The sequence below is a fragment of the Cavia porcellus genome, unplaced genomic scaffold, assembly GCF_034190915.1.
Source record: "Cavia porcellus strain 051 isolate PalLab524CR breed Dunkin Hartley unplaced genomic scaffold, mCavPor4.1 scaffold_49, whole genome shotgun sequence".
In the NCBI taxonomy this organism is placed as follows: domain Eukaryota; kingdom Metazoa; phylum Chordata; class Mammalia; order Rodentia; family Caviidae; genus Cavia; species Cavia porcellus.
The window spans coordinates 5,644,340-5,670,661 of NW_026947532.1; the positions used below are offsets into that span (position 1 = coordinate 5,644,340).

Consider the following 26,322-nt stretch of genomic DNA (forward strand, 5'->3'; position numbering starts at 1 on the left):
AGGATGTATGCAGCTCAGTGTGAAGGCACTGGATTCTATGCCAGTACCAAAAAGTAACGAAGTAGTAGTGGGCCCTTGGTCCCAGCACTTGGGAGGCTGAAGCAGGAGGATCGCTGGAGCCCAATGCACCTCTTCCCAGCTTTACTGCGCAGCTGAAGTGATGACTGGGATTATGTCCATGTCAACTCCACATTCTTTATTTTACTTTGGATATTGAAAGAGTTTTGGCCCAGACAGGACACTGTAGCTGATAAAGCCTCAGGCGAACCAAGGAGCTCCATCTTCCCCACCCCTAGGAATTTGCCTCTGGCACCAAAAGAATACCAATGGGCTACCTGTGCATCACTAATGACCCTTAGGTTCCACCCCAAACCTAGGCTACTTATATGCCTCCACTCCACAAGTTCCATGGAGAGATTGCCCGCGGGGGTGGTTGTGGGGTGGGGGGAGATGCCATGCCCCAGGGGATGGGGGTGTCGCTCCCCACATTCTCAAAATAAAGGTCATTTATATTTCATACTTCTTTTCAGCTGCCACCGGTTCTTCACAGTTCTATCAGATATTTCTGCCTCTCAACAGTTTCATTGAAATAGATTTACAGATCCTCAGGTTCATAAGCATGATGATTGGGTGTTCATGCTCTATGCATGACATGTGCCTCCTTTCAACCTTGTTACGACCTCGGCACATTACCCGTCTGACATGAAAAAAAAAAAAAAAAAAAAAGAAATAGATTTACATGCCCCATGTTGTTACACTCACTGGAAGGGTACAATTCAGTGAGGGTAGTAAATTTATGAAGCTAAAACCTTCCCGGTCTTGCTGTAGACAACTACACATCTACTTTCTGTCTGTCCTGTGCCCTACCTGGACGTCTCACACACAGGGAATCAGAATATGTCTTTGATATATAACTTCCTTTGTTTATTTATTTATTTAGGGTTTTTTTTTTTTTTTTGTCTTTTTATTTGTACTGGGGATCGAACTCATGACTGCCAATCCCCAGCCCTGTAGCTTTTTTTTTTTAATTGCTGTTATTGTTGTAGTGGTTGGTTTTGGTCTTTTTTGAGACAGGGTTTTGCTATGCAGTTCAGGCTGGCCTCAAACTCACAAGGATCCTCCTGCCTCAGTCTCCTGAATGTGGAAATTTTTTTTTTATCTTGAGGCAAGTTCTAAGTCTTGGCCAATCAGACCTTGAACTTGAGAATTCTCCTGCTTCAGCCTCTGGAACAGCTGGAATTTCAGGTATGAACCAGGTGCCTAGCCTGGCCTTATCTTACCCAGCTATGTGTCACACTGAAGAGACCACCCTTGTCTTTCTGTAAAGCTCTCTCTCTACCACAGACAATAAGGCTCTGCCTAGCACAGTCTCTGGCCAGGACACCAAGGTTGGAAAGTTACCCACGTTAGCTCCTGCGGAGGTCCGCGCCAACCTGGCCCTCTGTGCAGAGACAGCTGGAGAACTGTCTATCTCTAAAGGAAAAAAAGTCTATATTTTTCTTTTCTGCTCCTCTGCACTCCTAATTTTTATTTTATTTTATTTTTTGGTACCAGGGATCAAACTTACGACCTTGTGCTTGCGAGGCAAGTGCTTACGGTGTTGACCTAAATGCCAGGCCCTGCACTCCTAATTTTAAACATTCATTTTATCCTCTTGCTGGGGATTTAGCTCAGCAGCATAAGCACCTGCCTTGCAAGCAGGCAGTCGTGAGTTTGATCCCCGGTACGATAAAAATGAAAAAGACAAAAAAAAAAAAAAAAAAAAAAGAACATTTTATCCTCTTGATTAGAGGATAAAAGCCTATTAGAGTACAAAGTTCTCTCCACATTTCAAATCACTCCCATAGCTTTTAGCTTCTTTTTCTCTTTCTTCTCCTTCTCTTTTTCCCTCCTTCTCCTTTTTTTTTTTTTTTCTAGACAGAGTCTCCCTATGTAGCCCAAGCTAACCTTGAACTCATGGTGATGCTCCTGCCTCTGCCTTCCAAGTGCTGGGATTACAAGTGTGCACAACCATCCCTGATTATTTTCTTTAAGAGTAGGTTATATTTATTGAGAGAAAGAAAACTTCTGCCTCTGAGAGAGAGAGAGAGAGAGACAGAGAGAGAGACAGAGACAGAGACAGAGACAGAGACAGAGAGAAAGAGAGACAGAGAAACAGAGAGACAGAAGAGGTACTGAGTGGGCCGCCACTATCCCTGATTCTGATTTTTGGCTTCTTTTTTGAGGGTGACTTTTGGAGTCCTTGATGATGTCTGCAAATTCTCCCAGGATCAAAAAGACCTTGCAAGGAGTATTTTATCTAGTCCCACCCTCTACGAAGCCATGTATATTGCATTTCTTTTTTCTTTTTTGGTAGGGTGGACATTGAACCCTGGATCTTCATTCACATTGAGCTTTGTTTCCAGAACTTTTATTTTTTTGAGACAGGGTTTTATTAAATTGTCCAGTTTAGGTTCAAATTTAATCCTTATGCCTTAGGCTCCCAGATTACAGGCATTACATGAATCACCGTGCCCAGTTTAGCTCTTTTACTTTGTTACTTATTCATGTACTTGTTTGTTTGGTACAGACTCTGACCTTGCACTTGCCAGGCAGGGCTTGTGCCACTAAACCAAACCCCTGGCGCCCCCCCCCCTTTTTTTTGGTACCAGGGATTGAACTCAAGACCTCACCTTTGCCAAACAGGCACTTACACCGCTGAGCTAAAGCCCGGGCCCTTATTTATTTATTTATTTATTTGTCTTTCTCATTTTTATGGGTACCAGGGATCGAACTCACAACTGCCTGCTTGCAAGGCAGGCGCTTATGCCGCTGAGCTAAATCTCCAGCCCCTATTTATTTGTTTTTAAGACAGGATCTCCCAATGTAGTTCATAGCCCAGAGCCCGGCATGGTGGCTCACTCCTGTGACACTGACACTCAGGAGGCTGATGACAGGAGTTCAAGACCAGCCTGGACTACATAGTTGGTTTATTTTTATTTTTATTTTTTATTTATTTTATTTTATTTTATTTTATTTTTTACTGGTACCAGGGATCGAAATCACAACCACGTGCTTGCAAGGCAGGCACTTATGCCACTGAGCTAAATCCCCAGCCCCTATTTTTATTTTTTTGTCTTTCCTTTTGTTTTGCTTTGAAACAGTGTCTTGTTACATAGTTCAGGCTGGCCTCCATTCTCTTGCTTTAGTGATCTTCCTACCACAGCCTTCAGAGTGCTGGGGTTGCATGTATCACCACGTCTGGCTCCCTCCTTATTTATCTTTTATTTTATTTTATTTTTTTGAGACAGGATCTTGCTCGGTAGTGCAGGCTGACCTAGAAATCGCAGCAACCTTACTGCCTCAGCCTCCCGGGGCTGGGATTACAGGCATGCACTAGGTTCAGTTTTGTTGATGTTTGAAAGCCAGGGTCTAGCAATGTACTTCAGGCTGGGTTGGACTCACTGTGTAGCCCAGACACGCCTCAAATTAAGGGGATTCCTCAGCCTCACCCTCAAAGGGCTGGGATTACAAACACACCTGTGGGTTCAGTTTTTATTTTTCTTTATTCGTTTTTGGCATCAGCAATTGAACTCAGAACTCAGAGCCTCGCGTTTGCCAGGCAGGCGTTGCATCACTGAGCTACATCCTCAGCCCTAGTTTTTATTTATTTATTTATTTATTTATTTATTTATTTGTCTTTTTCCTTTTTATTGGTACTGGGGATTGAACTCACGACTGCCTGCTTGCAAGGCACGCGCTTATGCTGCTGAGCTAAAACCCCAGCCCCCTAGTTTTTATTTTTTGACTTTTGAAACTGGGTCTCACTATGCAGTTCAGGCTGGCTTTGAGTTTACTTTGTGGCCGAGGCTAGTCTTGAACTTGAAACGATCGCCCTGCCTGGAATTACAGGCGTGCTCCACAGTTCTCCAGTTTTTATTTTTTAGAACTGTTTCTGTTTTTTTTAGCACAGGGTCTTGCTATGTAGTGGCCTCCAGCTCCCCGCGCTCCTCCTGCCTCATCCCCTGGAGTCCTGGGATTACAGACGTGCCCCACCACACCCCCGGCTAGGCCCAGTCTTTAATGTGGATCTCAGAAGCATTCTGGCAGTCTAGTTCATTTGGGATCCGCGGATGGGATGGATCATCGCTCTATTCAAGCAGAAACTGGGGCGCACTGGGCGAGTCCTTAAATTCGCCGTGGGCGCCGACTCTAGCGCGTGGTGCACGCTGCCACTGGACCGCTGCGCGCGCTTCGCCCAGCTCCCCGCGCCGCCAGCTGGCGCCTCCCGCCCTCGCCTCTGCGCCCAGCCGCTCGGCGCCATCTTTGAGCCGGGCATCTTCGCCTCACTTCCGCCCTTCTATTCCTCTCCCCAGAAATAGATGCGCCTGCCCCATGCATATCCTGTCTAGGAATAGATTACTCAGACCAGTCACTTATGCTGTACCCGCTGAAATCATTCATCCCCCACTCCCCGGTCTTAGGGAAACTCTCTGTAACCAGTTCAAAAATGGTGCTACCAGCTTCACCTCCCCTGTCTTCCGCTTCGCAGGGGGCGGGAGCAGCCGTCAGGTTTCAGTGCGCCGGCGCGAGAGGGCCGGGTCGTAGCCTTGGCAACGCGGGTGTAGCCTAGGCCCTTGGGTCCGGCGGGAAGCCAGAGTGCAGCAACGCTGGCGACTGGCGGGGCTGCGAGCGCCCAGGGGCCTTGGCGGCCTGGGCCGCTGCAGGACGAAACCCTAGGCGTGGTGTCCGTTCCCTCGCAGTGGCGGGGCGTCCAGGGCGTCCGCGGGGAGACGGTGAGGGCGCGGGGCCGCGCCTCGCGACGCGATCTGGGCGGCGGGCGAGGCTCTGGGGCCCTTGGTTTCCTTTGGGTTTTAATCCGCAAAAATGATCGGGACCAGCTCTCGGGCCGGTCTTTCTCCTTTGAGTTACAACAAAAAGTTCAAACTTTAAGGATCCCACCATGTTGAGAAGGTTTTGTTTTTAAGGAAAAAAAAAATCATCACGCTCCGTCTTTAGGTCTGAGTGAGTCGTGGTTCAGGCGGAACGAGGCGCCCTGGCCTGGGTGGCCCAGTGCCCAGCAGCGAAAGACAGAAATGTCGCCCTCCCCGGAGCTCTCTCGAGGCGGTTACTGGAGACGAGCTTGAGCAGTGTGTGCACTGAATGAGTAGTGAGTTAGCGGTCGAACAGTGCCCTGGCCAGCGGGAAGGGTGCTTTGCAGGCTGTGGTCTTTGGGAGGATGCAACACTGCACACAAGGGAATCGTCGGTCTGGACTAAAGCAGGCTAAGTAGAACTGATCTCAAGTGCAAACGTCCAGGGGCCCTAGTGCACCACTGCACCCGGCTGGGCTTTTCAAGCTGAATTAAAATGAGCTGTGGCCTGCTAGGGTGGCACATGCCTGTAATCCCAGCATTCAGGAGGCTGAGGCAGGAGGATTGCTGCAAATTAGGAGCCCACTTGGGCTGCATTGTGAGTTCAAGGCCAATCTGTTTTGGTATTGGGGATCAAATTCATGACCTCACACTTGCCAGGCAAGTGTTTATGCCACTGAGCTAAATCCCCGGCCTCTCAAGGCCAGTCTGAATTACACTCCGAGATCCTGTCTCAACCTCTACCTCCAACCCCAAGATGAGCTGTGTTACAGGGTGCTGTCTATTACCAGAAGAGTACGTTGCCAGGCATAATGGCACATGTCTGTAATCCCAGTACTGTGCTTTGCTTAATTGTTTTTAGCTTTTGAAACTGAATCCACAGTCACTGGGTACAGTTATCCAGATATTCAGAGAAGGAAGCTCTCAGGTCGCGCATGCACACAGCAGAAATAATTTCCCAGCCTTCCCTGTCAGGCCTAATGTGCAGGTACCAGTGGCCCACGAGATAGTTTTATTTATTTATTTATTTATTTGGTACTGGAGATTGAACTCACGATCACGGGCTTGCAAGGCAGGTGCTTATGCCACTGAGCTAAATCCCCAGCGCCTCCAGTACTGTGCTTGGGAGGCTGAGGCAAGAGGTTTGCTGTGAGCTCCAGACCAATCTGACTTGTATAGCAAGACCCTATCTCAAATAACAAAGAGCAACAACAGAGAAAAAGAGAACTCTGGTTGTTAAAATGGCAGGTAGCCTGTGACTCCACCAATGCCAGTGATGTCCCCTGAAGTCTGGTCTTGGGGACAAGGTGTCTTGCCATTGGCCCAGTGGCCAGACTGACCTTGCTTCCAGGTACCTCCCATATTGCCATGCTGCGTAGGGACAGTGCCAGTTAGGACAACCGTGGTCATTTTGGTTCAGACTGTGTCCTTACTGCGGGCATGATTCATGCACTGACCTTTTAAAAATGGCTCAGAATAACCCTTGCTGAAGATTCCAGGTTGGGAGCCATTGATTCAGTCTAACACTTTTTATTTATTTTTTGATTTTTTAAGATAGAGTCTCACTGTGTGGCTGACCTGGAACTCAGGTGATCCTTCTGCAGCCTCTAGACCACTGGGTTATAGCTGTTCACCGCCATATCCAGCACTAACACTTTTTTTTGGACAGAGAATGAGATTGAGGCTTGTTAATTTTCTTGTAGATAAAGTATTGACCTGCAAGTTTAAAAATAAATGTTTTGCTTTTTGGTACTGAGGATTGAACTCATAACCTTGAGTTTACCAGGCAAGCGCTTGAGCCACTGAGCCAAATCCCCAGCCCCTAAAATAAATGTTTTTAGGGGCTGGGTATTTAGCTCAGTGGCATAAGCACCTACCTTGCAAGCAGGCGGTTGTGAGTTCAATCCCCGGTACTGGAAAAAAAAAAAGATTAAAAAAAAAAAGAAATGTTTTTAAAGTTTTTATTTTTTAATTCTTTTTTAGATAGGGTCTCACTGAGTAGCAAAATTGCCCAGACTGGGCTTGAATTTGTGATCCTCTTGCCTTAGCCTCCCAGAATACTGGGATTACAGGTATCTGATTGCACCAGGCTTTGGTGTAGTTTCTTGCCATATGCTGATCCATTCACAGAGAGACAAGGTCCTGGTGCGAGGTGGGGTTGGAAGGGGCTGGACCAAGGACCAGGTCCTCCTGGTGGGAGTGAGTGAATTGCTGAAAAGAAAGCCTTTTTTTTTCTTTTTGGTACCCAGGATGGAACTCATAACCTTGCACTTGCCAGATAGATGCTTATGCTGCTGAGCTAAACCCGTAGCCTGGAAAGCCGTTTGAAAGCACTGTTGCTGTGGTGCAGCTTCTGAGAGGCTGAGATGGGGGACCCCGGTGAGCAGCCCCTGAACCCCCTACATCTGCATTGTGGCCCCTGCTGCGATGAGAGGATCTGTGATCAGCATGCAGGGAGTCTGGCCTCCCTGGCCTGTGGCCTGATCTTTGGGTCTGTGTTTCTGTTTTTAATTTTTGCAGCGCTGAGGATGAATGCAGAGCCTCAAACTCTATCCCTGGGCCACATCCCCATCTCACACTTACCGTACTTTAAAATTTTTCTTATTTTTTTGAGATGAAGTCTTTCTGTGTAGCCTAGCTGTGGGCTCAAGAGATCCTCCTGCCTCAGTCTTTGAGTGCTGGGACTCTACACTTGGGCCACTAATCCTTCATTGTTGGAAGTTGAATCCAGGGCCTCAGGCATACTAGGCAAGTGCTACACTCTGGAGCCGCATCCTCAACCCTATTTTAATCATTTAGAAGTGTGTGATCCAGTGGGGTCCTGTTATTTTTGGGGGTGCATCCCTCAGGGCATAGTGGCATAGTTCCAACATTTTTCCAACTCTGTGGGGCATATTTTTGACAGCGTCCCAGAGGGCCAGGGTGAATCTTGTTTATTTTGCCTCTGTATCCAGGTAACTGAGCTAACCCTAACCCTAACCCTAACCTACTGTGAGCTCAGCTCCCATCTGACTCCTGCATCTTTGTCCTGCCCTGTCTGGCAGTGTGTGGTGTCCTCTGCTGGACAGATTTATTTTTGGTACTGGGAATTTAACCCAGAATCTTGGCACCAAGTTGCTAAATTATTGGTCGTGCTGGGTTGAAATTTGGGATCCTACTGCCTCAGTGTCCTGGTATTCTCGGATTGCAGGCATGTGCTGTCACTCCTGGAAAGAGGGTTAAAAGATATATATATATATATTTGTACCAGGGATCGAACGCATGACCTTGTGCTTGTCAGGCAGGCACTTATGCCTGCTGAACTAAATCCCCAGCCCATGTGTTTGCTTTTTGAGAGTGTTTTGCTGTGTAGTTCAGGCTGATTTGAACTTACTATGTATCCCAGGCTGGCTGAGAACTCTCAGTGATCCTCCTGCCTCAGCCTCCTGAATTCAGTGAATCCAGGCCTGTGCCTCTTTGCTCCAGACTTGAGTTATTTCTGTGTACCTTGGTGCAGCACAGCAGCACTGTCAAATTAGCTTATGTGCAGAGTGGTGGGGAAGAGGATGAGGCGCTGCACTGCCGGGGCCCCTCCTCACAGTGTGTGGGTGGTTCATTACCAAGTCTCCCCACACTGCTGTGTGCTCTGTGCTCGTTCCCTCAGTCTCCGAGGTCCTGTGCTTTCTGGTAGACACTCTGCTGCCACCCTCCGGAGCCTCAGATGGTAGACACCAGGACCATGCTCTGCACTCCACCCTTGCATCAGGGCCCGGGATCATGATGTCCCCTGGCATGGTTCCCTCTCAGACTGCTCAGGTCCACACTGCCCTAAGTCCTGCTGCCGGCCCGTCCTACTCACCTCCTTGGGTGGCCAGAGAGTGGGTTTCTGACCTGGCCATTGATGGTGATCTGAAGCTTATGCCAGGGGGCCCTGTGACCTAGCATACAGTGGGATGTTTTTTTGTGCAGTGCTGGGGATCTGTGGGGCCAGGCTGGCATGCTACTGTCAGTGGCGTCCAGCTCTATACCCAGCCTGGCCATGCCTGTCCTGCCCTTCCCTGTCCTCTCCCTCCCTCCCTTCCTTTTCTGTCTCCTCTTCCTTCCCCTCTTTCTTACTGTAGTACTGGGGATGGAACCCAGAGCCTGTGTGCTGAGCTGTCGGGCCCCTCCCTCTTTCAAGACAAGATCTCCCTACTGAGGCAGGAGGATTAAGGCAAATTCAAGGGCAGTCTGGGCTACATCTCATAAAACCAAAGAAAGACAATAAAAATGATTTCTTTAAATGTCCCAGGTGGGTGTCCAACTTGCAGTCCTCCTGCCTCAGCCTCCGGATGCCCTGGATACCAGGCAATGCATCACCCCATCTGCTTGCAGCTCTTTCTCCAGAAATTGTGCTCTGGCCCCCACCAGACTCGCCCTGGGCTCCCTACTTGCCAGCTCCTGCTGTCCTTTGCATGTCAGAATCTGTGTCCCAGCCTGCAGCTCCCTGGCCCTCCAGCCCCTGGAGCACAGCACTTTGGCATTGGGCTGTGGTCTCTATATTCTATCCCCTGGACCCAGGAAATGCTGGGAACAAAGGAATGTCGCAGGTTTTGTTGCCAGCAGAGCACTGGGCTGGTGCTGCCTCTGGTTTTTTTTCTTTTATTTTTTGAGACAGGATCTCACTGTGCAGCCCAGGCTGGCCTCAAACTTACAGCGATCCACCTGCCTCAGCCTCCTGAGTGCCAGGGTTACAGGCATGTGCCTGCACAGCTGGTGTGTGTGTTTTCCTGTGTGTCACAGTGTGCCCGGTGCTGGGCATCCAGATGACCAGGTGTCAACCAAGCCCAGTTTACCAGGACTCAGGTGGGGAGGGTTATAGGTGCTGTGCTGAGTACTTCCTAGAGTGCTGCCTGCAGGGCCAGCTCCTCCTTGGGACTAAGACTGTCTCTGCTTGAGGCGGGGTGCCTGTGTAGCTACCAACAGTGGTCAGTGTTACCCACATCCAGCTGAGGAAGGACTTGGGGAAGGTGGTGGGGTGGAGAGATGGCCAGGTGAACTCCTCTCAAGGCATTCATTCTCTCCCGCGGCTAAGGGAGGTGAAGTGAGCTGAGGATGGCCTGTGGGGGCCACTTCAGGTGGCCTTGACTGCTTCCAAGATGCTGTGATTCTTTTGTTGATGAGATTTTTTTTTTTTTTTTTGTCTTTTTCAGTTTTTATCGGTACCAGGGATCGAACTCACGACCGCCTGCTTGCAAGGCAGGGGCTTATGCCGCTGAGCTAAATCCCCAGCCCCGTTGATGAGATTTTTGTAGATGAGGGTTAGGGTTAGGGTTAGGGTTAGGGCCTTGAACTTGCAAACTTCCTGTCTCAGTTTCCTGAGTATCTGGAACTAGAGGAGTGCGCCACTATGCACCATAGCTGTGGTTCTGGGGCTGCCTAGTCAGAAAGGGCAGCCTATCCAGTCAAATAGTTTCCCCTAAAGTCCTGGAGCAGGCTCTTACTGGCTCATTTGGGTCACATGGCCACCCTTGAGCCAATCTCTGTGGAGGCAATGGGAGATGCAGTGTTCTGATTGGCTATTTGTGTTCAGTAGGTCTAGGACTGCAGATATCCTTTCCAGCCCATTATGGAAAGTGGTCTTTGTGGTGTGAGAGCAAAGAAAGAGATCGCAGAAGAGCAAAAGCCTTTATTGAGAGCACGAGAGGGCTGCCAAAGAGAGGCAGGCAGCTTCTGGAAAGTTCGGGAAGAACCGTGGGTTTTTATTTGGAATTTGACAGGGGGCGGAGTTAAGGGGCGGGTAGAATGACGTTTAGACAGCTGATTGAAGGAACCTTTGCACATGTGTCAGAAGCAGGAGATTTAATTTGTGGGTTTGCGAGAAGAGCAAGGGGTCGCTGTCCACAGGAAGAAAAACTTATCAGAAAGGTGGCCGCTCCCAGTGTGGGGCCACCCCCTTAGCGTCCAGGTTACAGCCTTGTGATGGTAACGCAGGTTTCCATTTCCCTCACAGAAGAGTTGCCAGACAGCCAGCATCGCCACAGCCGAGGCGGGCACCCAGGCCCAGAAGCGCACAGACGTCCAGGTGCAGACGGAGGCCCCCACGCCTCCCGCCATCCTTGTGCCCCAGTCCGATGCGCCCGGGCTGCTCGCCTTCCTGCGCCGCGTGGAGCCTATGGTCACCCGTGAGCTGAGCCGGAACAGGCAGAGCCACGCGTTTGATGGCTTCGAGGTGACATGGACCGAGCCGCAGCAAACGGTAGGGCTGGCGATGGCCCAAGGTGCTGCCCCTCCTACTTCCCATAGCGTTCACTGAGCTCTTACTTTCTGCCGGGTACTGGACGGAGTCATTAGCTTTTGGTGGTACTGGAGGTGGAACCGAAGGCCGTGCCCCTCAGGGACATCTTAGGTTATTTTTTTGAACCATTTAATTTTGGGTCAATCTTGCAAAGTCACTAAGTTGCCCCGGTTGTGGCCTGAATTTGAGATCCTCCTGCCTCAGCCTTCCAGAATGTGGAAGCACAGGTGCATTCCCCCAGCACCTGGCCTAAGCTAAGTTGTATGCATAAATCCTTGAGACCCCCTCTATAGTCCTGGGGGTGGGTCTTCACCCTCTCCCCAAGGTGAAGTTGGGGAAATGGACCCCTGTGGCAGAACCTGCTTGTCCAGGGTAAAACCAAGGAAACACTTGCAGGTGGCAAGTGGGCGGCTGCTTTGCCACCTCCTGGGGTGTGGGAGTGCTTCCTTTGTGGCTCATTCACCCTCAGGATGGTGGGCAAGGCAGCACTATGATCTCCATTTATGGATGAGCCTGAGTGACTTGCTCCAGGTCACACAGGTGACACTAAAATTAGCTTAGCTGCTCAGGAGGCTGAGGCAGAAGGATCTTAAGGTCTGTTGGCAAATAGAAAAGGACTGGGGATGTGGCTCACAGGAAGCCTAAGGCCCAAGGTTCAACCAGGTCAGCCCTTTGCAGCAGTCTGGTCTGGGGTCCTTGAGTTTGTTCATGGGTCAGCGGCCACCCCTCCCAGCCCAGGTCCTGCCACTGTCAGCTGTGTGACCCTTGGCCTGGTTTGTGGCTGTCCAGCCCTGCCGTCTGGGTTCCAGAAGTGACATTCACAGGATTATGGGTTCCCCAGGGTTGGTGGGTTTGTTTGGCTCTCGGCCCTGGCCTGGGTGTGGTTTTAGCTTCCAGCCACAGGTCTGCCTGGTGGGTGGCTTGGGGCTCAGGGCAGGGATGGCCTGTCTCTGCAGGTGACCTGTCTGCACACGCTGGGCTACCCTCCAGCCCAAGGCCAGGGGCTGCATGTGACCAGCGTGTCCTGGAATGCCACCGGCTCTGTGCTGGCTTGTGCCTATGGCCGGTGAGTGGTTGAAGAGCAGGTGAGGGGGCCTGTCTCCCCAAACCTGGCATTTTGGGTGCTTTAGGCTGTGAAGCATGGTTGGCTGCAACATGGTGGGAACAGCAGGGAGCACTGGGGAACCACAGCTTAGTGCCCGCCTGCTGCCTGGCAGCCTAGCCTTCTGGTCAGCCACCTCTGCTGCCAGTTCCTCAGTGCCTGGGCCTCCCTGGTCCATTGCATGGAGCTACCTACAGTGCTGGGTCCTTTCCTAGAACACTCTACCTACGGTGGGGCCAGTGCTGGGTCCTTTCCTAGAACGCCGTACCTGTGGTGGGCTGGGCATGAGCTGCGTCCCTGGGGCACAGAGGCCACTTTGTCCAGGTTAGTGAGGCAGAAGTGAGGTGGTGACAGGAATCTGACAGCTGTGGCTCCTGCTGTGCAGGCTGGACGATGGGGACTGGAGCACGCTCAGGTCCTATGTGTGTGCCTGGAACCTGGACCGGCGAGGGCTACACCCTCAGCAGCCGTGGGCGGTAGTGGAGGTGCCCAGTGCCACCATGTGCCTGGCCTTCCACCCCACGCAGCCCTCCCAGGTTGCAGGTGAGTGCTCAGGGTACCTGCAGAGGAAGAGGGCCGGGCTGCTGGCAGGGACATGGTCTGCAGCCTGGGGAGAACCTGGGGGCTGCATGTGGGGTGCTTGCGGGAAGGGAGCCTGGGGGTAGCAGGGGTAGTAGGCATTTGGGCTCACGCTGGGGCTCACGAGGGGTCCCCGCAGGAGGCCTGTACAGCGGTGAGGTGCTGCTGTGGGACCTGGGCCGGCCTGAGGACCCACTGCTGTGGCGCACAGGCCTGACGGATGACAGCCACACAGACCCCGTGTGCCAGGTCAGGGCTGGCTGCCGGGTGGTTTCCCTCCTCCCCTCTGGGTGGCACCCTGGGTCAGGGAGGTCCCAGCCCCCTCCCTCCTGTGGCCTGGGTGCCGCGCTGAGGCATCCACCCCTGCTGCTCATCACAGGTGGTCTGGCTGCCTGAGGCTGGGCACGGCCACGGCTTCCGGCTACTGAGTGCGGCCCCTGACGGGAAGGTGCTGCTGTGGCAAGGGGGTGGCGCGGGTGGCCTGCGGCTCCATGAAGGCTTCGCCCTGGTCATGCAGCAGCTGCCGCGCAGCGCCAGGCTGAAGAAGGTACTGTGGGGACAAGGCAGGGCGGGGCGGGGACAGGCCTGGGCCGGGGCAGGCCATGAGCCCTCGGCCATGTCCCACAGCCTCCCCGGGGCGAGACTGCTGTGGGCGCCACAGCGGTGGCCCTGTCCACCTTCGACCCCAGCCTCTTCATCCTGGGCACGGAGGGTGGCTTCCCGCTCCGCTGTTCCTTGGCGTCAGAGGAGGCGGCCCTGGCGCGGGCGCCCAGCTCTGTGCCACTGCGGGCCCCAGCGCGCTTCACCTTCTCCCCGCATGGCGGCCCTGTTTACTCCGTGAGCTGCTCCCCGTTCCACAGGTGGGGACTGGGCCTACCCGTGTGCCGGGCTGGGGGTCTGGGGCGCAGCGGCCGGCTCAGGAGCCTGCTGTCCCCAGGAACCTGTTCCTGACTGCGGGCACTGACGGCCACGTGCACCTGTATTCCCTGCTGCGGGCGCAGCCCCTGGCCTCCCTGCGCCTGTCCCGCCGCTACCTGTTCGCTGTGCGCTGGTCCCCCGTGAGGCCCCTGCTCTTTGCTGCTGCCTCCGGAGAAGGTAGGGCAGCCTGGGGACCAGCCCGGGTCTGGGGCTGTGGGCGGTTGCCCTCCCACAGGTCCCCTTCCCCTCCCTGCAGGCGAGGTGCACCTGTGTGACCTCCGGAAAAGCTCCCAGAAGCCGGTGGCCTGCGTGGCGCAGACCCAGGACGGAAGCCCGGTTTACTGCCTGGAGTTTAATGGCCAGCAGCCCCAGCTCCTGGCTGCCGGCGACGCCAAGGGCGCCGTTAAGGTGTGGCGGCTGAGCTCAGCCTTCTTGGAGCAGGAGCCCCGAGAGACTGAGGACCTGGACCGGCTGGCGGCCGAGGTGGCCACCTGAAGCAATCCCCCCCCTCGCCCCCATGTGCTTCTGGCAGGAGCCCAATGAAGCGCTGAGGCTGGGGCAGAGCGAGTCCTTTTATTCAGTGTTTTTTACTCTGGAAGCAGGAACAGAAGGGCAGGGCGGGGACACAGGGACATGGGGGAACAAGCCGGCCGCTCTGGATCGGAATGAGGGCGGCACCTGCGACGCGGGTCTGGGTCCCCATGGCAAGGCGGTGATTGTGACTGGGCCAGAAGCACCGTTTCCACTACATTTTACCCAAGCAAGACGGGCTCAGGGCACACGGAGGCTACACTCAGGGGTGGACATGCAGTGGTGAGTAGAGTCAGTTCACAAAGAGCGAACGCGTGAACTCCACATAGTCGAAGGCCGTGGGCAGCTCACGGCCCTTGCCGTCCACGTAGGGCTTCATGTGGGAGACGCAGTAGTCAGCCTGCTCCCGGGTCAGGTTCTGCAGGGTGGGGTAGGGAACAGTCAGGAGCCCGCAGTGCCATCTGGGTAGGTTTCCGGGGTGGTCCGGGCATACCTGGTAGAGCTCCTCCTTGGTCACGTAGGGCTTCCCCTCGGAGCTGAGGGCACGGAAGGCGCTCTCGATCTCCTCGCTAGACTTTACGTTCTCTGTCTCACGGCTGATCATGAAAGCCATGTACTCCTGAAGGGAGACGTGGCCGTCCCTGGGAGGGAGTGCAGATGTGACAGTGAGGAGGGCAGGCTGGGGACCGGGCCCTGGCCACATCTGTCCTGATGCTTAAGATGCTTACCTGTTGGGATCCACTGTGTCCAGGATGGCCTCAAACTCTGGGTCAGGCTCCCCTTCCTCCACCATAGGGAGGTCGTAGCCCAGCGAGCGCAGGCAGGACTTGAACTCCTGGTGGTTCAGCCTGCCGGACTTGTCCTTGTCAAAGTGTCTGTGGACAGAACCCAGGCCACTCAGCATGTGACTTGGCTGCAGCCCAAGCAGCCCGGAGGCAGGGAGGGACCCTACTCACTTGAACATCATGCTGAATTCCTTGAGGGCCTCCTCAGTCACCCCTGTTGTGTTCCTGGAAGAAGAGCGGGTCAGGGCTAAGCCCTCTGCATGGCAGGTGACACAGCCGCATTGGCCTTGGGCTGAAGTCTCTGCCACCTGCGCCCATGCCCACTACCTGGCCTGGATCTGCTGCTCCAGGTTGTGCTGCATGCGCATGCCCAGCTGGTCCAGCTGGTCCCACTGCTGCGCCAGGCCCACAGTGCTGTGCTCCGTGTACTTGTTGTCCAGGATGAGGGCCTCCTCCATGGCGGCGCCCAGGTCCTCGATCTTCTTCAACTGGCTGCGCATGGCTCGGATCTCCTGGTGCTTGCGCTGCAGGGCGGGGCAGGAATGTGTGGGATGGATCCTGGAGGCATGGCCTGACACTCCCAGGGTGGGGAGTGTAGAGGGTACTGGCAGGGCTCCAAAGGGCTGCTGCCCTGGAATGTGAGGTGCAGATCTGGGGTTGCCTGGGCCAAGGGTAAAGGGGCATAGCCAGCTCTCAGGGTCCTGACTGAGGCAGAGGGGCAGGAGCAGGCCGCTGGGGGGTGAGCAGGGCTGAGCTGGGCTGAAAGCCTGGGGCACTCACTTTGGTGGCCTCAAGCTGGGACTCGAGGGTTCCAGATTCTTCCACCATGCAGGACCTAAACACAGAGGCGAAGTGAGCACGGCCTGCACGCGGGTGGCAGTGCCCATAGTCAGCTGCCCTCTCTGGTGAACAATGCCTGGCAGCCTGCGCATCCTCTCAGGAAACGAACCCTGTCTGCTTCCTGCAGGCCTTGGGGCCAGGGGCCCCGTCTCACAGCCATGGCCCAACAGCCCTCCCTGCTGGCTGTATGCCAGGAGGGGCAGCATGGCCCCTTGGATAAGCAGAGAAGTGGGACACAGGGGCATTTGAGGGAGTGGCCCTAGTCCTGCCAGAGGAAAGACGGAACCCAGACTTGGGATCCATCGCCCACAGCCAGGGCGGGCTCTGAGGAGCAGGTAGGCTTGGGGGAGCTGCTTCTCCCCAGGATCACACACACACACACACACACACACAAACACACACACAGTGAGGTCACAGGAAGCTGCTAGTGAACAGAGACAGCACAGAGCTGGGGTCACATGCAGGGATGAGTTCACACGGCGTGCAGCCCGGGCTCCTCCATCCCCGTGTGCCCCAAGCCCAGTGAGCCAGAGTGAGCCCCGAGTCTCCCCAAGTCCAGAGAGCTCTAGCAGGCAAGGCCCTGCATCCCGCAGGGGAGGAGGGCAGTGGGCCGGCACAGTGGGACAGACCCTCCTTCCAAGCGGCCTGGGGTGTGAGTTAGTCAGAAAGCAGAGCCGCTGGGGAGGCCACAGTGCATTGGAAAACCACGGTGAGGGAAGAAGAGAATAAGAGAAAAACCTTCCAGACAGGTCATCCCCAACTTCATACTGACAGACACGAATGACCCGACGATACGCTATGCTAGTCAAAGAGAAGAAACCGAGTGAATACAGAGGCGGGGCCACAGAAGCACCCGAGACACATGCGCACCCGGCCCCAGCCGGGGCCAGGGCAGTGTAGTGCCAGGAGGGGACACCTCAGTGGCACCAGCAAGGCTAGGCAGGGCCTGGCAGGAGCCACAGTCTGGAGAACATGGCAGGTGAGGAGAGGGGACAGAGGGCAGCAGGCAGCGTGAGGGGCAGGTAGGCAGGGGGGGCGTGCTTCATTGGGCCTGGGCCAGGCACTCTGTCCCTGTCACTAGCTGCTCTGCGGGAACTCCTGTGGCCTCACTGGCTTGGGGGCCTGCTTTCAGGGGCATCAGTTAACCTAGTGTGGTCTGAGTGGGGCTTGCCTGTCCCTATATCATGTCCCCACCAGGTGTTTCCGTCTGCTGCTGGCCTCCCTGGGGAGTTGGGACTGTGCCCAGTCTTCTCCCCAACACTGCTGCCCAGCATCTTGACTGCTGACCTGGGCACTAGGCACAGTATCCCTGGACACACAGGGGACAAAAGCAAAAAGAAGCCCAGTTTCTCCCTGGGCTCCCACCTGGCCACAATCCTGTCTGGAGAGCAGCCCTGGCACACACTGGCAGGGAGCTGCGGGGCAAGGCCATGCCTGCCTGGTGCTTAGGGAGGGTGGGAACTGAGCCCATCTTGGGACCAAGGTAAGCTGGGCCACAGAGGGACAAGGGGCACAGGGACAAGCACACGAGACACCACCACACCACGAGCCCAGACCAAGAGGACAATATTAACCCGTCGAGGAGGTAGGTTCTGTGGAGATCCAGGCAGTGCGAGATGAGGCAGGATCCGGGCGCAGTGGCAGTGGGGGCCAGGGATAGGGACAGAGAGAAGACAAGAAATAAAACCAACAATGTGAGCACCTGTCACATCTGACCTGTGCCAGCTGCTGCTGCTGGGGGCTGACTGGGCTGTGATGGGGCCATCAGCCCATCTGGCCTCTCATCTCCAGGGATGTCCCCCAGGAGCCCAGCTTGCTGCCCACCCTCACAGCTCCAGGCCCAAGCAGGCAGCGCTGACCTCCCCACCAAGTGAGTGGCCTAGCGCACAGATGGTCCCTGGCTGGGGTGCGGGGTCACCCAAGGAGGCCGCACCTGGTCTCCTGGATCCACTGGTGGAAAGCGTTCGCGTGCTGTGCGAACTCCTGGCGCAGCTTGTCGTTCTCCTCCTGCCGCCGCTGCTCCTTCTGCAGCTCCAGCTCGCGTTCCTGACAAGGAGGCCAACATCACCTTCCACTGCCACCTTCCACAGTAGCCCAGCTGCCCTACCCTCCTGGCCCAGCCCCATACCTTGATGATCTTCTGCAGGTTCCGCCAGGTCTCCTCCAGCGCCTCCATGGTGAACCAGGTGTAGGGGTTGGAGGCCACACGGAAGCTCTTGATCTGGCGGTCCAGCTCGGCTAGCTGGTTGAAATCGGCCTGCGCGGAGCTGAGGGAGGAGCGGAAGGCGTCGTGGGCCTCACGCAAGGCCTTGATCTCTTCCAGGGAGTTGCAGCGCACCGGGTCCGTCAGGTCCTCCTCCGCGTTCTCAAACCAGCTGTTGAAGGCCGATGCCTTTTTGGCGAAGGTCAGGAAGAGGTCCTCCACCTGGCAGCAGAGAAGCCTGGGTGAGGTGTGACCTTGAGGGGCGGGCAGCCCGAGTCCTCGGCCCCATGGCATAGCTGGGCTCTGAGGACAGCGGGGTCCGCTCTCACTGCACCTTGCGGAAATGGCTCTGGGCCTCCAGCAGCTTCTTCTTGCGGGTGGCTGAGTTGGCCAGGAGCTGGCTCCATCTCTTCATGAGTGAGGCGTGCCGGGCCTCGATAGCCTTGGACTGGATGTGCTTGGCAGCCAGCAGCTGGTCTTTGAGGGTGGTGATGTTGGCGATGCCCTCCTGCTGGAAGGCCTGCAGGCCGGCGTCAAAGGTCTCCTGCAATGAGGAGGACAGGCCAGCTTGGGGATGCGGCAAACTGGGCTACCTCTCCCATGGCCTCAGAGCAGAGGGCATCACAGGTTTAAGCTAGGTGTCCCTGCCTGCTGCTGGCCCTCTGTTACACCTCGTGTTTGCCTCAAAGGCTATGTGACTTACTCTCCCCACTGCTCAGATTACCCTTCTGACAGTTCGGGAAGGCTGTCTATGCCCACGATTGGCTGGTGGTACCGTGCCCCTCCCATGTTTCCCTGAAAGTAAGACCTAACTGGAAAGTAAGCCCCAGTCACACCGAGCTTAGACATCAGTGTTCCCGCCCAGCGGCTGCTCTGCAAGGCAGGGAAAGTAAGGGCAGGCTGACCGAGGCTGGCACACTTCATCTCTAGCTTTCAAGGCTCATTATTTCCAGTTAGGTCTTCTCGGGGAGACTGTGCAGGTCTGCATGAGGCTGGGGTCTCTGTACTTCCCCGTTACTCCAGAAGCTCCAGACCCCAGGGCTGCAGACATCCATCGCCTGGGCCTCACAGGAGCTCACCAACCACCTCAGGGAAGGACACCGTGTGCCAGTTGTCTGCATGAAGCAGCCTGGTGGCTGTGCTGACCTGTTTGGTAAGGAGCGTCTGGACAGAGGACAGGTCCCTTCCATAGTCGTCCGTCTTCAAGCTGTTCTCCTTCTCACCTAGAGGAACAAAGTGGACACTGTGGCCCCGCGACAGCTTAGGGGACACTGGGCTGAGAGCTGACATGCTGCCACGGTTACATGCGAGTCTGGAGTCACCGAGAGTCCTCCTGCACCCCTGGCCCAGGCCCGGATCCAGCTCCCCACATCCACGGGGCTAGGGCAGCAGGTGAGAGTGCTGCCTGACCTGGCCCCTGGCCCTTATGCCGTGAGCCCAGTGCCAGCTGCCCTGCCCCCGGCCACCCCTCTGATGCTCACCGATCCAGGACTCCACCACGTCTGCCTTCCAGTTGAACTGGAGGAAGGCCGAGTTCTCGTCCAGCTTCGCCTTCCTCTGGGCAGCTGCCTTCTCCAGATCAGACACCTTCCCATTCAGGGCCTTCATCTTCGAGGAGATGTTCTCTTCGTGGTGATTGTTCTAGGCCGAACCAAAGCATGTCAGCCTCCCTCCACGGTGGGCACTCTGCCCTGGCCCCAGCCCCGGCCCCGGGTCGGCCTCAGCTGGCCACGCCCTGCTCGTAGGGACTTGGGCCCTGGGTTTGGCCGGATGCTCGGCGCAGCCAGTTGTCTCTGGGGAAGGGAGGCGCTGGCGTCTGCATCACAGTGGCACAGTCGCTCGTGGTGACCAGGGCCTCTGCAAGGAGGATATCCCAGCCTTTCTTTAGGGACTAGGAACAGGCTTGGCCCAAACTTGTGGTCCTCCTGCCTCATTAGAGCACTGAGATCACAGTTGTGCGCTCCACCCCCAGCCACTAATATTTCTGACAGCAAAAAGCCTTGAGAAAACTGAACCATCACATTAGTGAGACACCCCATCCCCAACAATGACTTCTGTACACATACAACCAAGACACGGTTCATAAAATAAAAGTGCTGACTCCACACAGTCGAAACTTAGGTCCTGGACGTGCTGATTAAACTTTGGTTCAAAGTGTATTTGAAAATTTACAGGAGCCAGCATAAAATTCATATTTGTAATTATACATGTATGCATATGTGTGTGTGCATGCATGTACATTTTTGGGGGTACCGGCAACTGAACTCTGGACCTTGTGCCTGCCAGGCAGATGCTATGTCTCTGAGTTATATCCCTAGCTCTTGTTTGTTTCACAGGATCTTGGTTTGTAGCCTAGAATAACTTCAAACTTGGGATCCTCCTGCCTCAGCCTCCTGAGTGCTTAGATAACAGGTATGTGCCACTGCACGCAGCTATGACTGATTGCTATTGTTTTCTCTTTTTGAGACAGTCTCACCATGTAATGCAGACTGGCCTTGAACTGCCTTACATACCCCAGGCTGGCCTCAAACTCATAGTGATTCTCCTGTCTCGGCCTCTAGAATGCTGGGATTACAGGCATGCACCACCATGCCCAGCTATGATTTCTATTTTATGTCAATTTTTATTTCTTGTCATCTCTATAAGGAGATTGTACTGAGAAAGAAACTAACAGCACTTTGAAAGTGCTAATGTCACAGGAGAACCAACACTGCCGCTTGAAGGGATAAAACCCAGCCTTAGCGGAGATCCCCTCACCAGCCTTCTTGTCTCTCTGTGTTTACATGGAGTCAGGACCTGTGGGGACCCGGGCGGCTGCTCACCTTTTTTTTTTTTCCCTTCATTTTTATCAGTACCAGGGAACAAACTCATGACAGCCTGCTTGCAAGGGAGGCACTTATGCCGCTGAGCTAAATCCCCAGCCCCTGCTCACTTTCTTAATGAGGTCCTGTCCATTGGTGCAGACATCATTCACGCGGTCCTTGTGCACAGTGAAGTCTGTCTCAAAGGCTTCGTGTTTCTTCAGTAAGCCCTGCAGGGGGAGTGAGGCCAGCTGCTGAGAGCTGCGTGTGCTAGACAAAGGTGCGAGACAGAGGGACAGAGCTGATGTGGTCCTGCCCTCACATAGCAGTCTCAGTAAAGGTGAGGTGACACCGAGGCAGTGACAGAGACTGACTAGAAAACAGAATGGACAAAGCAGAAGTAGCACTGGGTGTGGAGGAAGCTGCTGTCAGAGGTTCCAGCCTGCACTATAGGGTCCCTTGTCCCCTCTCGCCTAGTACATTTCCCTTGGGGCCTTTCAAGCCTCAGGTCACCACCCGCCTCTCACTGCTCCCAGTGAACCTGGCTGTGCACAGAAGCCACCAACTTCATCAAAATTCTATCAGATCCTCCTGATGCCACATGTAGGGTGACACAGAAACCACTCTGACCCAAAGAATGCATGCTCTGTGGCCAGGAACTTAGCAACAGGTGGCCATGACATTTCGCAGTGTCTCCTGCCCACAAGGGTCTTTCTGGCCTCCCATGAGCGAGGGCTGCTGTGGGGTGGCCACCCCATAGAACACAGGGAGGACAGCGCTGAGAGGCCTGCCACCCTGCCTCCAGCCACTGGAGAAGAGGGTACTTCTGCCAGCAGAAGCTGTGAAGGACTCCTTCCAATCCACAGCATCAGGACAAGTTTCTGGAAGGCTGTCGAACTGCTCTGCCACCCTGGTTAGAGGCATGCTGTGGACCTGACAGTGCCTGACTTTTGGGGCTATGGAGTGGGGACATGCAGGATTACAATGAGGTCCTGTGGGTAGACCCATCCCACTGAACCCATCCTCGGGATGAGGGGCAACGTGAATGCAGATGGGCACCCAGACAGAGGACAAACTGGAGGGACGCTACTTTGTACCCAGGCAGGGAAGTAGAGGCTTGTAGCCCTTGGGCCCCATTAGTAGCTTGAGCCCCATGAGGTTCTCCCTGACCTGGATGGCAGCAAGAGTGTCTCCATAGTCTTCACTGGCCACCAGCGTCATCTTCTCATTGATCCATGCTTCCTCCTCCTCCACGTTGGCAACAAACTGCTGATACTCCAAAGACTCCTCTAGCCGCTGCCCCCTAAGTATGGAAACAAGAACAGAGTCATCCCTCCTCGGGCTGAAATTTTCATGTTTAATGCATTTAAGAAAACACTTCATGAGAAGAGCAGGATGCTCACATTGAACCTGGAGTGGAAACATAAAAAAAAAAAAAGAAAAAAAGAAGAGCAGGATGCAAAGGGTTTGGGACATGAGGGAGATGGGGTCACTCAGGCAGGACACTTGGGGACCACACATGAGCTGTGGAGTTGTAGGACAGGACAGCTCGTGTGGGCTTGCAGTACCCTGGGGCAAGCAGACCGCATGGCTCTCTGGGGAAGGCCCAAGGCAAGCCCCACACCAGGACAGCACTCACCGAGCGGCTGCCAGCTGCTTGAGCTCCTGCCAGTGCTCCACAAACTGGGCCAGGCGCTGCTGGATCTCCTCTTGTCCGATGGTGTTGTCATCAGACAGCTTCTTGCCAGTGTCTAGGACACCCTGGAAGGTGAAAGCAGGCAGGTCAGCCAGCTAGGCAGTGCTTCCAGGGCTCTGTCCTGCTGCCTCCATTCTGAGGACCCCAGGGAATAGCCTCGGCCTCCAGCCAGGGCCTCACCTGAATGGCCGGCTCATGTGCGGCCAGCTCTGCCTCCAGCCGCTTGTGCTTCTTCCTCAGGTTCTGCACGCCAGTCAGGTCTCGGCCATAGTCCTCGGAGCTGACCAGCAGCTTCTTCTCCCTGAGGCCGAGCAGCGTAACTGGTCAGTGTGCGTACCTTGTCTTCCTGAGGGGCCCACATCTGCTGGCCTATGGCTGGAGCTCCTGTCCACACACGGACAGACTTGTGTCTGGGTTCAGTAAGGCACTGGCGCTACCCTGGGGATGGGAGTACCACTGGTGCTGCCCTGAGGAGCCTGATTTCCTAGTCTCCCCACTATGGGCACAGGTTTAGATTTCTCTGACACTAGTCTCACTACATTGCCTGAGTTGGTCCTGAACTCTTGCATTCAATCTTCCTGCCTCAGCTTCCTGAGTAGTTGGCACTATAGATGTGTACTGCCCATCTGGTTTTCATGTGTGACTTCAGGTTTTAAGCAAGAAAAGAAATCAGGGGAGCAGTGCGTTCTTAAAAGTGGTCTGCTAGGACTGGTGTGGTATTGCACACCTGTAAACCCAGCACGTAGGAAGTTGAGGCAGAAGGATCACGAGTTCAAGATCAGCCTATGCAGGAGGAGTGAGGCCAGCTACACAGTGAGACCCTGTGGTTTTAAAAAGCAGTGGTCTACATGCATGCTTCACCATTTGGGAAAGACAAACTGACATTTTGGGGCAAGAGAGTGTAAGAAAAAAATTGGCCCCATTTCCTTGAGCCACTCCTTCCCAGGTCAGATGCACATGCACTGCCACCAGGGCACTGGGAAGGCCCAGGGTGACACTGTGGGTTGTCACTGCACTTGGTATGTGAAATGAACATGCAGTGGCCTGGGGTACCCAGTGTGGTCTCCAGAGCTGTACCTCCCTGAAACCATTGCCAGGACCCATACTGGAGCCCTGAGGCCCCAGAGGGGACCGGAGCTCAGCTGCAGGGCACGCACTTGATCCAGGACTCCTCGTCATCCATGTCCCGAAAGAACTGGTGCAGACGGTGGGACTCGCTCAGCTTGGTGCGCCGGGAGGCCGCCATGCTCTTGATCTTCTGGAAGCGCCCATTGATGGTGTCCCGCTTGTCCTTCACTTGGGAGGTGTCAAAGGCACTGCTGGTCATCAGGCTGTCTGCCTGGCTGTTCAGGTCCTTTAAGCGATCCTGAGGAAAGGACAGAAGGGGAAGATCAGATACCTGGTGGTACACTGTAAACCCAGCACTCAGGAAGCTGAGGCAGGAGGATCACTGATCCTGTCTCAACCAAACCAAAACCAAAACCAAGCCAGACCAAACACCATGGCCAGGGACGTAGCTTGGTGGTGTGTTTTTTTACTGTGTGGACACCTGCACTGATGGTGCAGAAGCAAAAGTGTAGGAAGCTGGTGCCCTGCCTGCAGACAGGCAGCTACAATGCTGCACCAGCAGGAAATGATTCTTTTTAGTGACTGTTATTTTAACACAAGGTCTTGCTATGTAGCTCAGGCTGTCCTCAAACTTGCAACCCTCCTGCTTCAGTCCCCTGGCCCCCAAGGTTAAGACTACAGGTGTGCACCACTATGTCTGGCAAAAGCCGAGTCTTTCCTGGTACCCCACTGTGTAAGAAAAGAGGTTAAGGGTGTTTTTTCATTTTTTTTTTCTTTAATTTTGTGAGTGCCAGGGCTCAGTCTTACTCCTTCTAAGCACACACTCCACCACTGAGCTCTACTCTGAGCCACCACAGCATCCCTTAATGAGCAGCAAAGGTTGGGGCTGGGGATTTAGCTCAGCGGTATAAGCACCTGCCTTGCAAGCAGGCGGTCGTGAGTTCGATTCTTGGTACCGATAAAAAAAAAAAAAAGACAAAAAAAATAAAAAAGAGCGGCAAAGGTTCGTGTCATGGGCTGCAGATCTGGCTTGGGGGGGACAACACTTACCTATCATGTGTGAAGCCATGAGCTCAGTCCTCTGCACTACAAAAACAAGTTAATTTTTATTGAATAATGCATTTTTTTTTTTTTAACTTGGAAGAACTAAGAAACTGGCCACATAGCCTTGGGCATCCAACAGATACTTTATTTAGAATGAAAGTAAGCCTGTCACTTCAGAGAAAACTGCTGGTGTGATGCTAAGGACAGAATTCAAACCCTGAGCTGTGTGTAGCTCAAGTACTTGGGAAGCTGAGGTCGGAAAATAACAAATGCAAGGCCAGCCAGGGCAACTTAACAAGTTTTTGTCTCAAAAAATAAAAAGGGCTGGGGATGCGAGTTTGGCTCAATGGCAAAGTATCCTCTCTCTTTTTTTTTGGTACCTGGGATCATTCAGGATCCTGCACTTGCCAGACAGGCACCTATGCCGCTGAGCTGTATCCCTGGTCAAGTATCCTCTTTTTTTGTCTTTTTGAGACAGGGGTTTGCTATGCAGTTTTGGCTGGCCTTGAACTCACTCGATAGCCCAGCCTGGCATCAAACTCACAGCGATCCTCCTGCCTCAGCTTCATGTGCTGAGATTACAAGCATGTACAATCTATTCTTGGCAGTAGTACTCCTTAATGTGATGCTTGATAATGTAAGAAAAAAATATCAAAACTTTCAATAGAGAATTAGAACTCTGGAATACTTACATTTACTACCACAAGCTTGACAGTCTGCCAAAAAGGAAAGTTTATTCTTTCTTTTTTGCAGCACTGAAGACTGAACCTAGAAGCCTGGGCTGCTAGGTAAGCAATCTACAACCCCAGCTCTTTGAGACAAAGTCTCACTAAATTTCGGAAGTGGGACCTGATACTCCTGCCTCAGCGTCCTGAGTAGCTGTGATTACAGGAATGCACACCACACCTGGCTAAAACATAAAGATCTTCTGATGAGACTGGTAATGCACAATAGAATGTAATGTTCTGGTTTCACACAGCACAGTGTATCAACACTTAGAAGCAATGTGCGTAACTTAGTAACCAAATGAGTCTGAACTTAGAAAATCATGTGTGAGTGAAAGCCACTCAACTTCCCAGATGGACAAATGAATTTCAATGTTATTTGTTATGAAAAATTGAGGGATAGGGTTTGAGAATTCACTCTGCAACCCACCTGTAGGAAACTACCGCTTACAGACTGATGGTAAGGCTATTCACAATAATGTGAATTAAAATACACCTTCCTTTTCTACCTGACTCCACAGCTGTGTTTTCCTCAGGCCTGATGCATCATGATGAACTGAGAAGCAGCTCTAAGAATCTCGATATTGAGGGCTTGGGGTTTAGCTTGGCAGCAACAAGTGCCTGCCTGGCAAGCATGATGAGTTCAAGAGTTCAATCCCTGGAATCTGGGTGTCTTCTATTAAGTTGGCCATTAAAGAGATTTGCAAAAATATAACACTTGCCACTCTTCTCATTCCTTTTGCTTATGAAAAAGCATTGTCGCTTTTCACTAAAAGCAATTAATGATTAATTACAACTTAAACTGCAATAGACTTCCTGTTATTTGGCGTGAATACCAGCACTTAAGCTTCCCCCACTCTCCCCTCTCTCTCACTGAATTCGCAACAACACAGCAGGCAGGTTGTGTTGGCGTTAAAGCCTC

General features: G+C 53.7%; 2 protein-coding genes and 1 non-coding gene across 7 annotated transcripts in view; 2 read left to right on the forward strand and 1 right to left on the reverse strand.

Annotated features, from left to right (window-relative positions):
• Positions 1–601: 601 nt before the first annotated feature.
• On the forward strand, positions 602–703 carry LOC111757127 (small nucleolar RNA U13). The gene has a single exon (XR_002791506.1). It is a non-coding gene; the product is annotated as a small nucleolar RNA U13 (small nucleolar RNA).
• Positions 704–4,112: 3,409 nt separating this feature from the next.
• Dync2i2 (dynein 2 intermediate chain 2) lies at positions 4,113–14,268 on the forward strand. The gene is given in 10 exon segments (XM_003470600.3): positions 4,113–4,333; positions 4,532–4,775; positions 10,824–11,069; positions 12,065–12,174; positions 12,596–12,753; positions 12,929–13,038; positions 13,169–13,336; positions 13,417–13,649; positions 13,727–13,884; positions 13,964–14,268. Coding segments are annotated over 10 exon segments (1,887 nt in total). The 3' UTR covers positions 14,203–14,268.
• Sptan1 (spectrin alpha, non-erythrocytic 1) overlaps positions 14,262–26,322 on the reverse strand; it is a 58,374-nt gene continuing 46,313 nt past the window's right edge. For 4 of the 5 annotated variants that reach the window (XM_063244136.1, XM_063244135.1, XM_063244132.1 and 1 more), the window contains 17 exons: positions 23,721–23,929; positions 22,744–22,864; positions 22,507–22,628; positions 22,038–22,170; positions 20,999–21,097; positions 19,548–19,707; positions 19,213–19,289; positions 18,401–18,610; positions 17,992–18,288; positions 17,797–17,909; positions 17,438–17,455; positions 15,804–15,858; positions 15,351–15,547; positions 15,195–15,248; positions 14,967–15,113; positions 14,732–14,879; positions 14,262–14,656 (listed from right to left, as the gene is read on the reverse strand). In XM_063244136.1, coding sequence (XP_063100206.1) covers positions 14,531–14,656; positions 14,732–14,879; positions 14,967–15,113; positions 15,195–15,248; positions 15,351–15,547; positions 15,804–15,858; positions 17,438–17,455; positions 17,797–17,909; positions 17,992–18,288; positions 18,401–18,610; positions 19,213–19,289; positions 19,548–19,707; positions 20,999–21,097; positions 22,038–22,170; positions 22,507–22,628; positions 22,744–22,864; positions 23,721–23,929 — 2,286 coding nt within the window. In that variant the 3' untranslated portion in view covers positions 14,262–14,530. Of the gene's footprint in view, positions 14,657–14,731; positions 14,880–14,966; positions 15,114–15,194; positions 15,249–15,350; positions 15,548–15,803; positions 15,859–16,601; positions 16,665–17,437; positions 17,456–17,796; positions 17,910–17,991; positions 18,289–18,400; positions 18,611–19,212; positions 19,290–19,547; positions 19,708–20,998; positions 21,098–22,037; positions 22,171–22,506; positions 22,629–22,743; positions 22,865–23,720; positions 23,930–26,322 lie in introns of all 5 variants that reach the window. The other variant, XM_063244137.1, reaches the window with a different exon arrangement.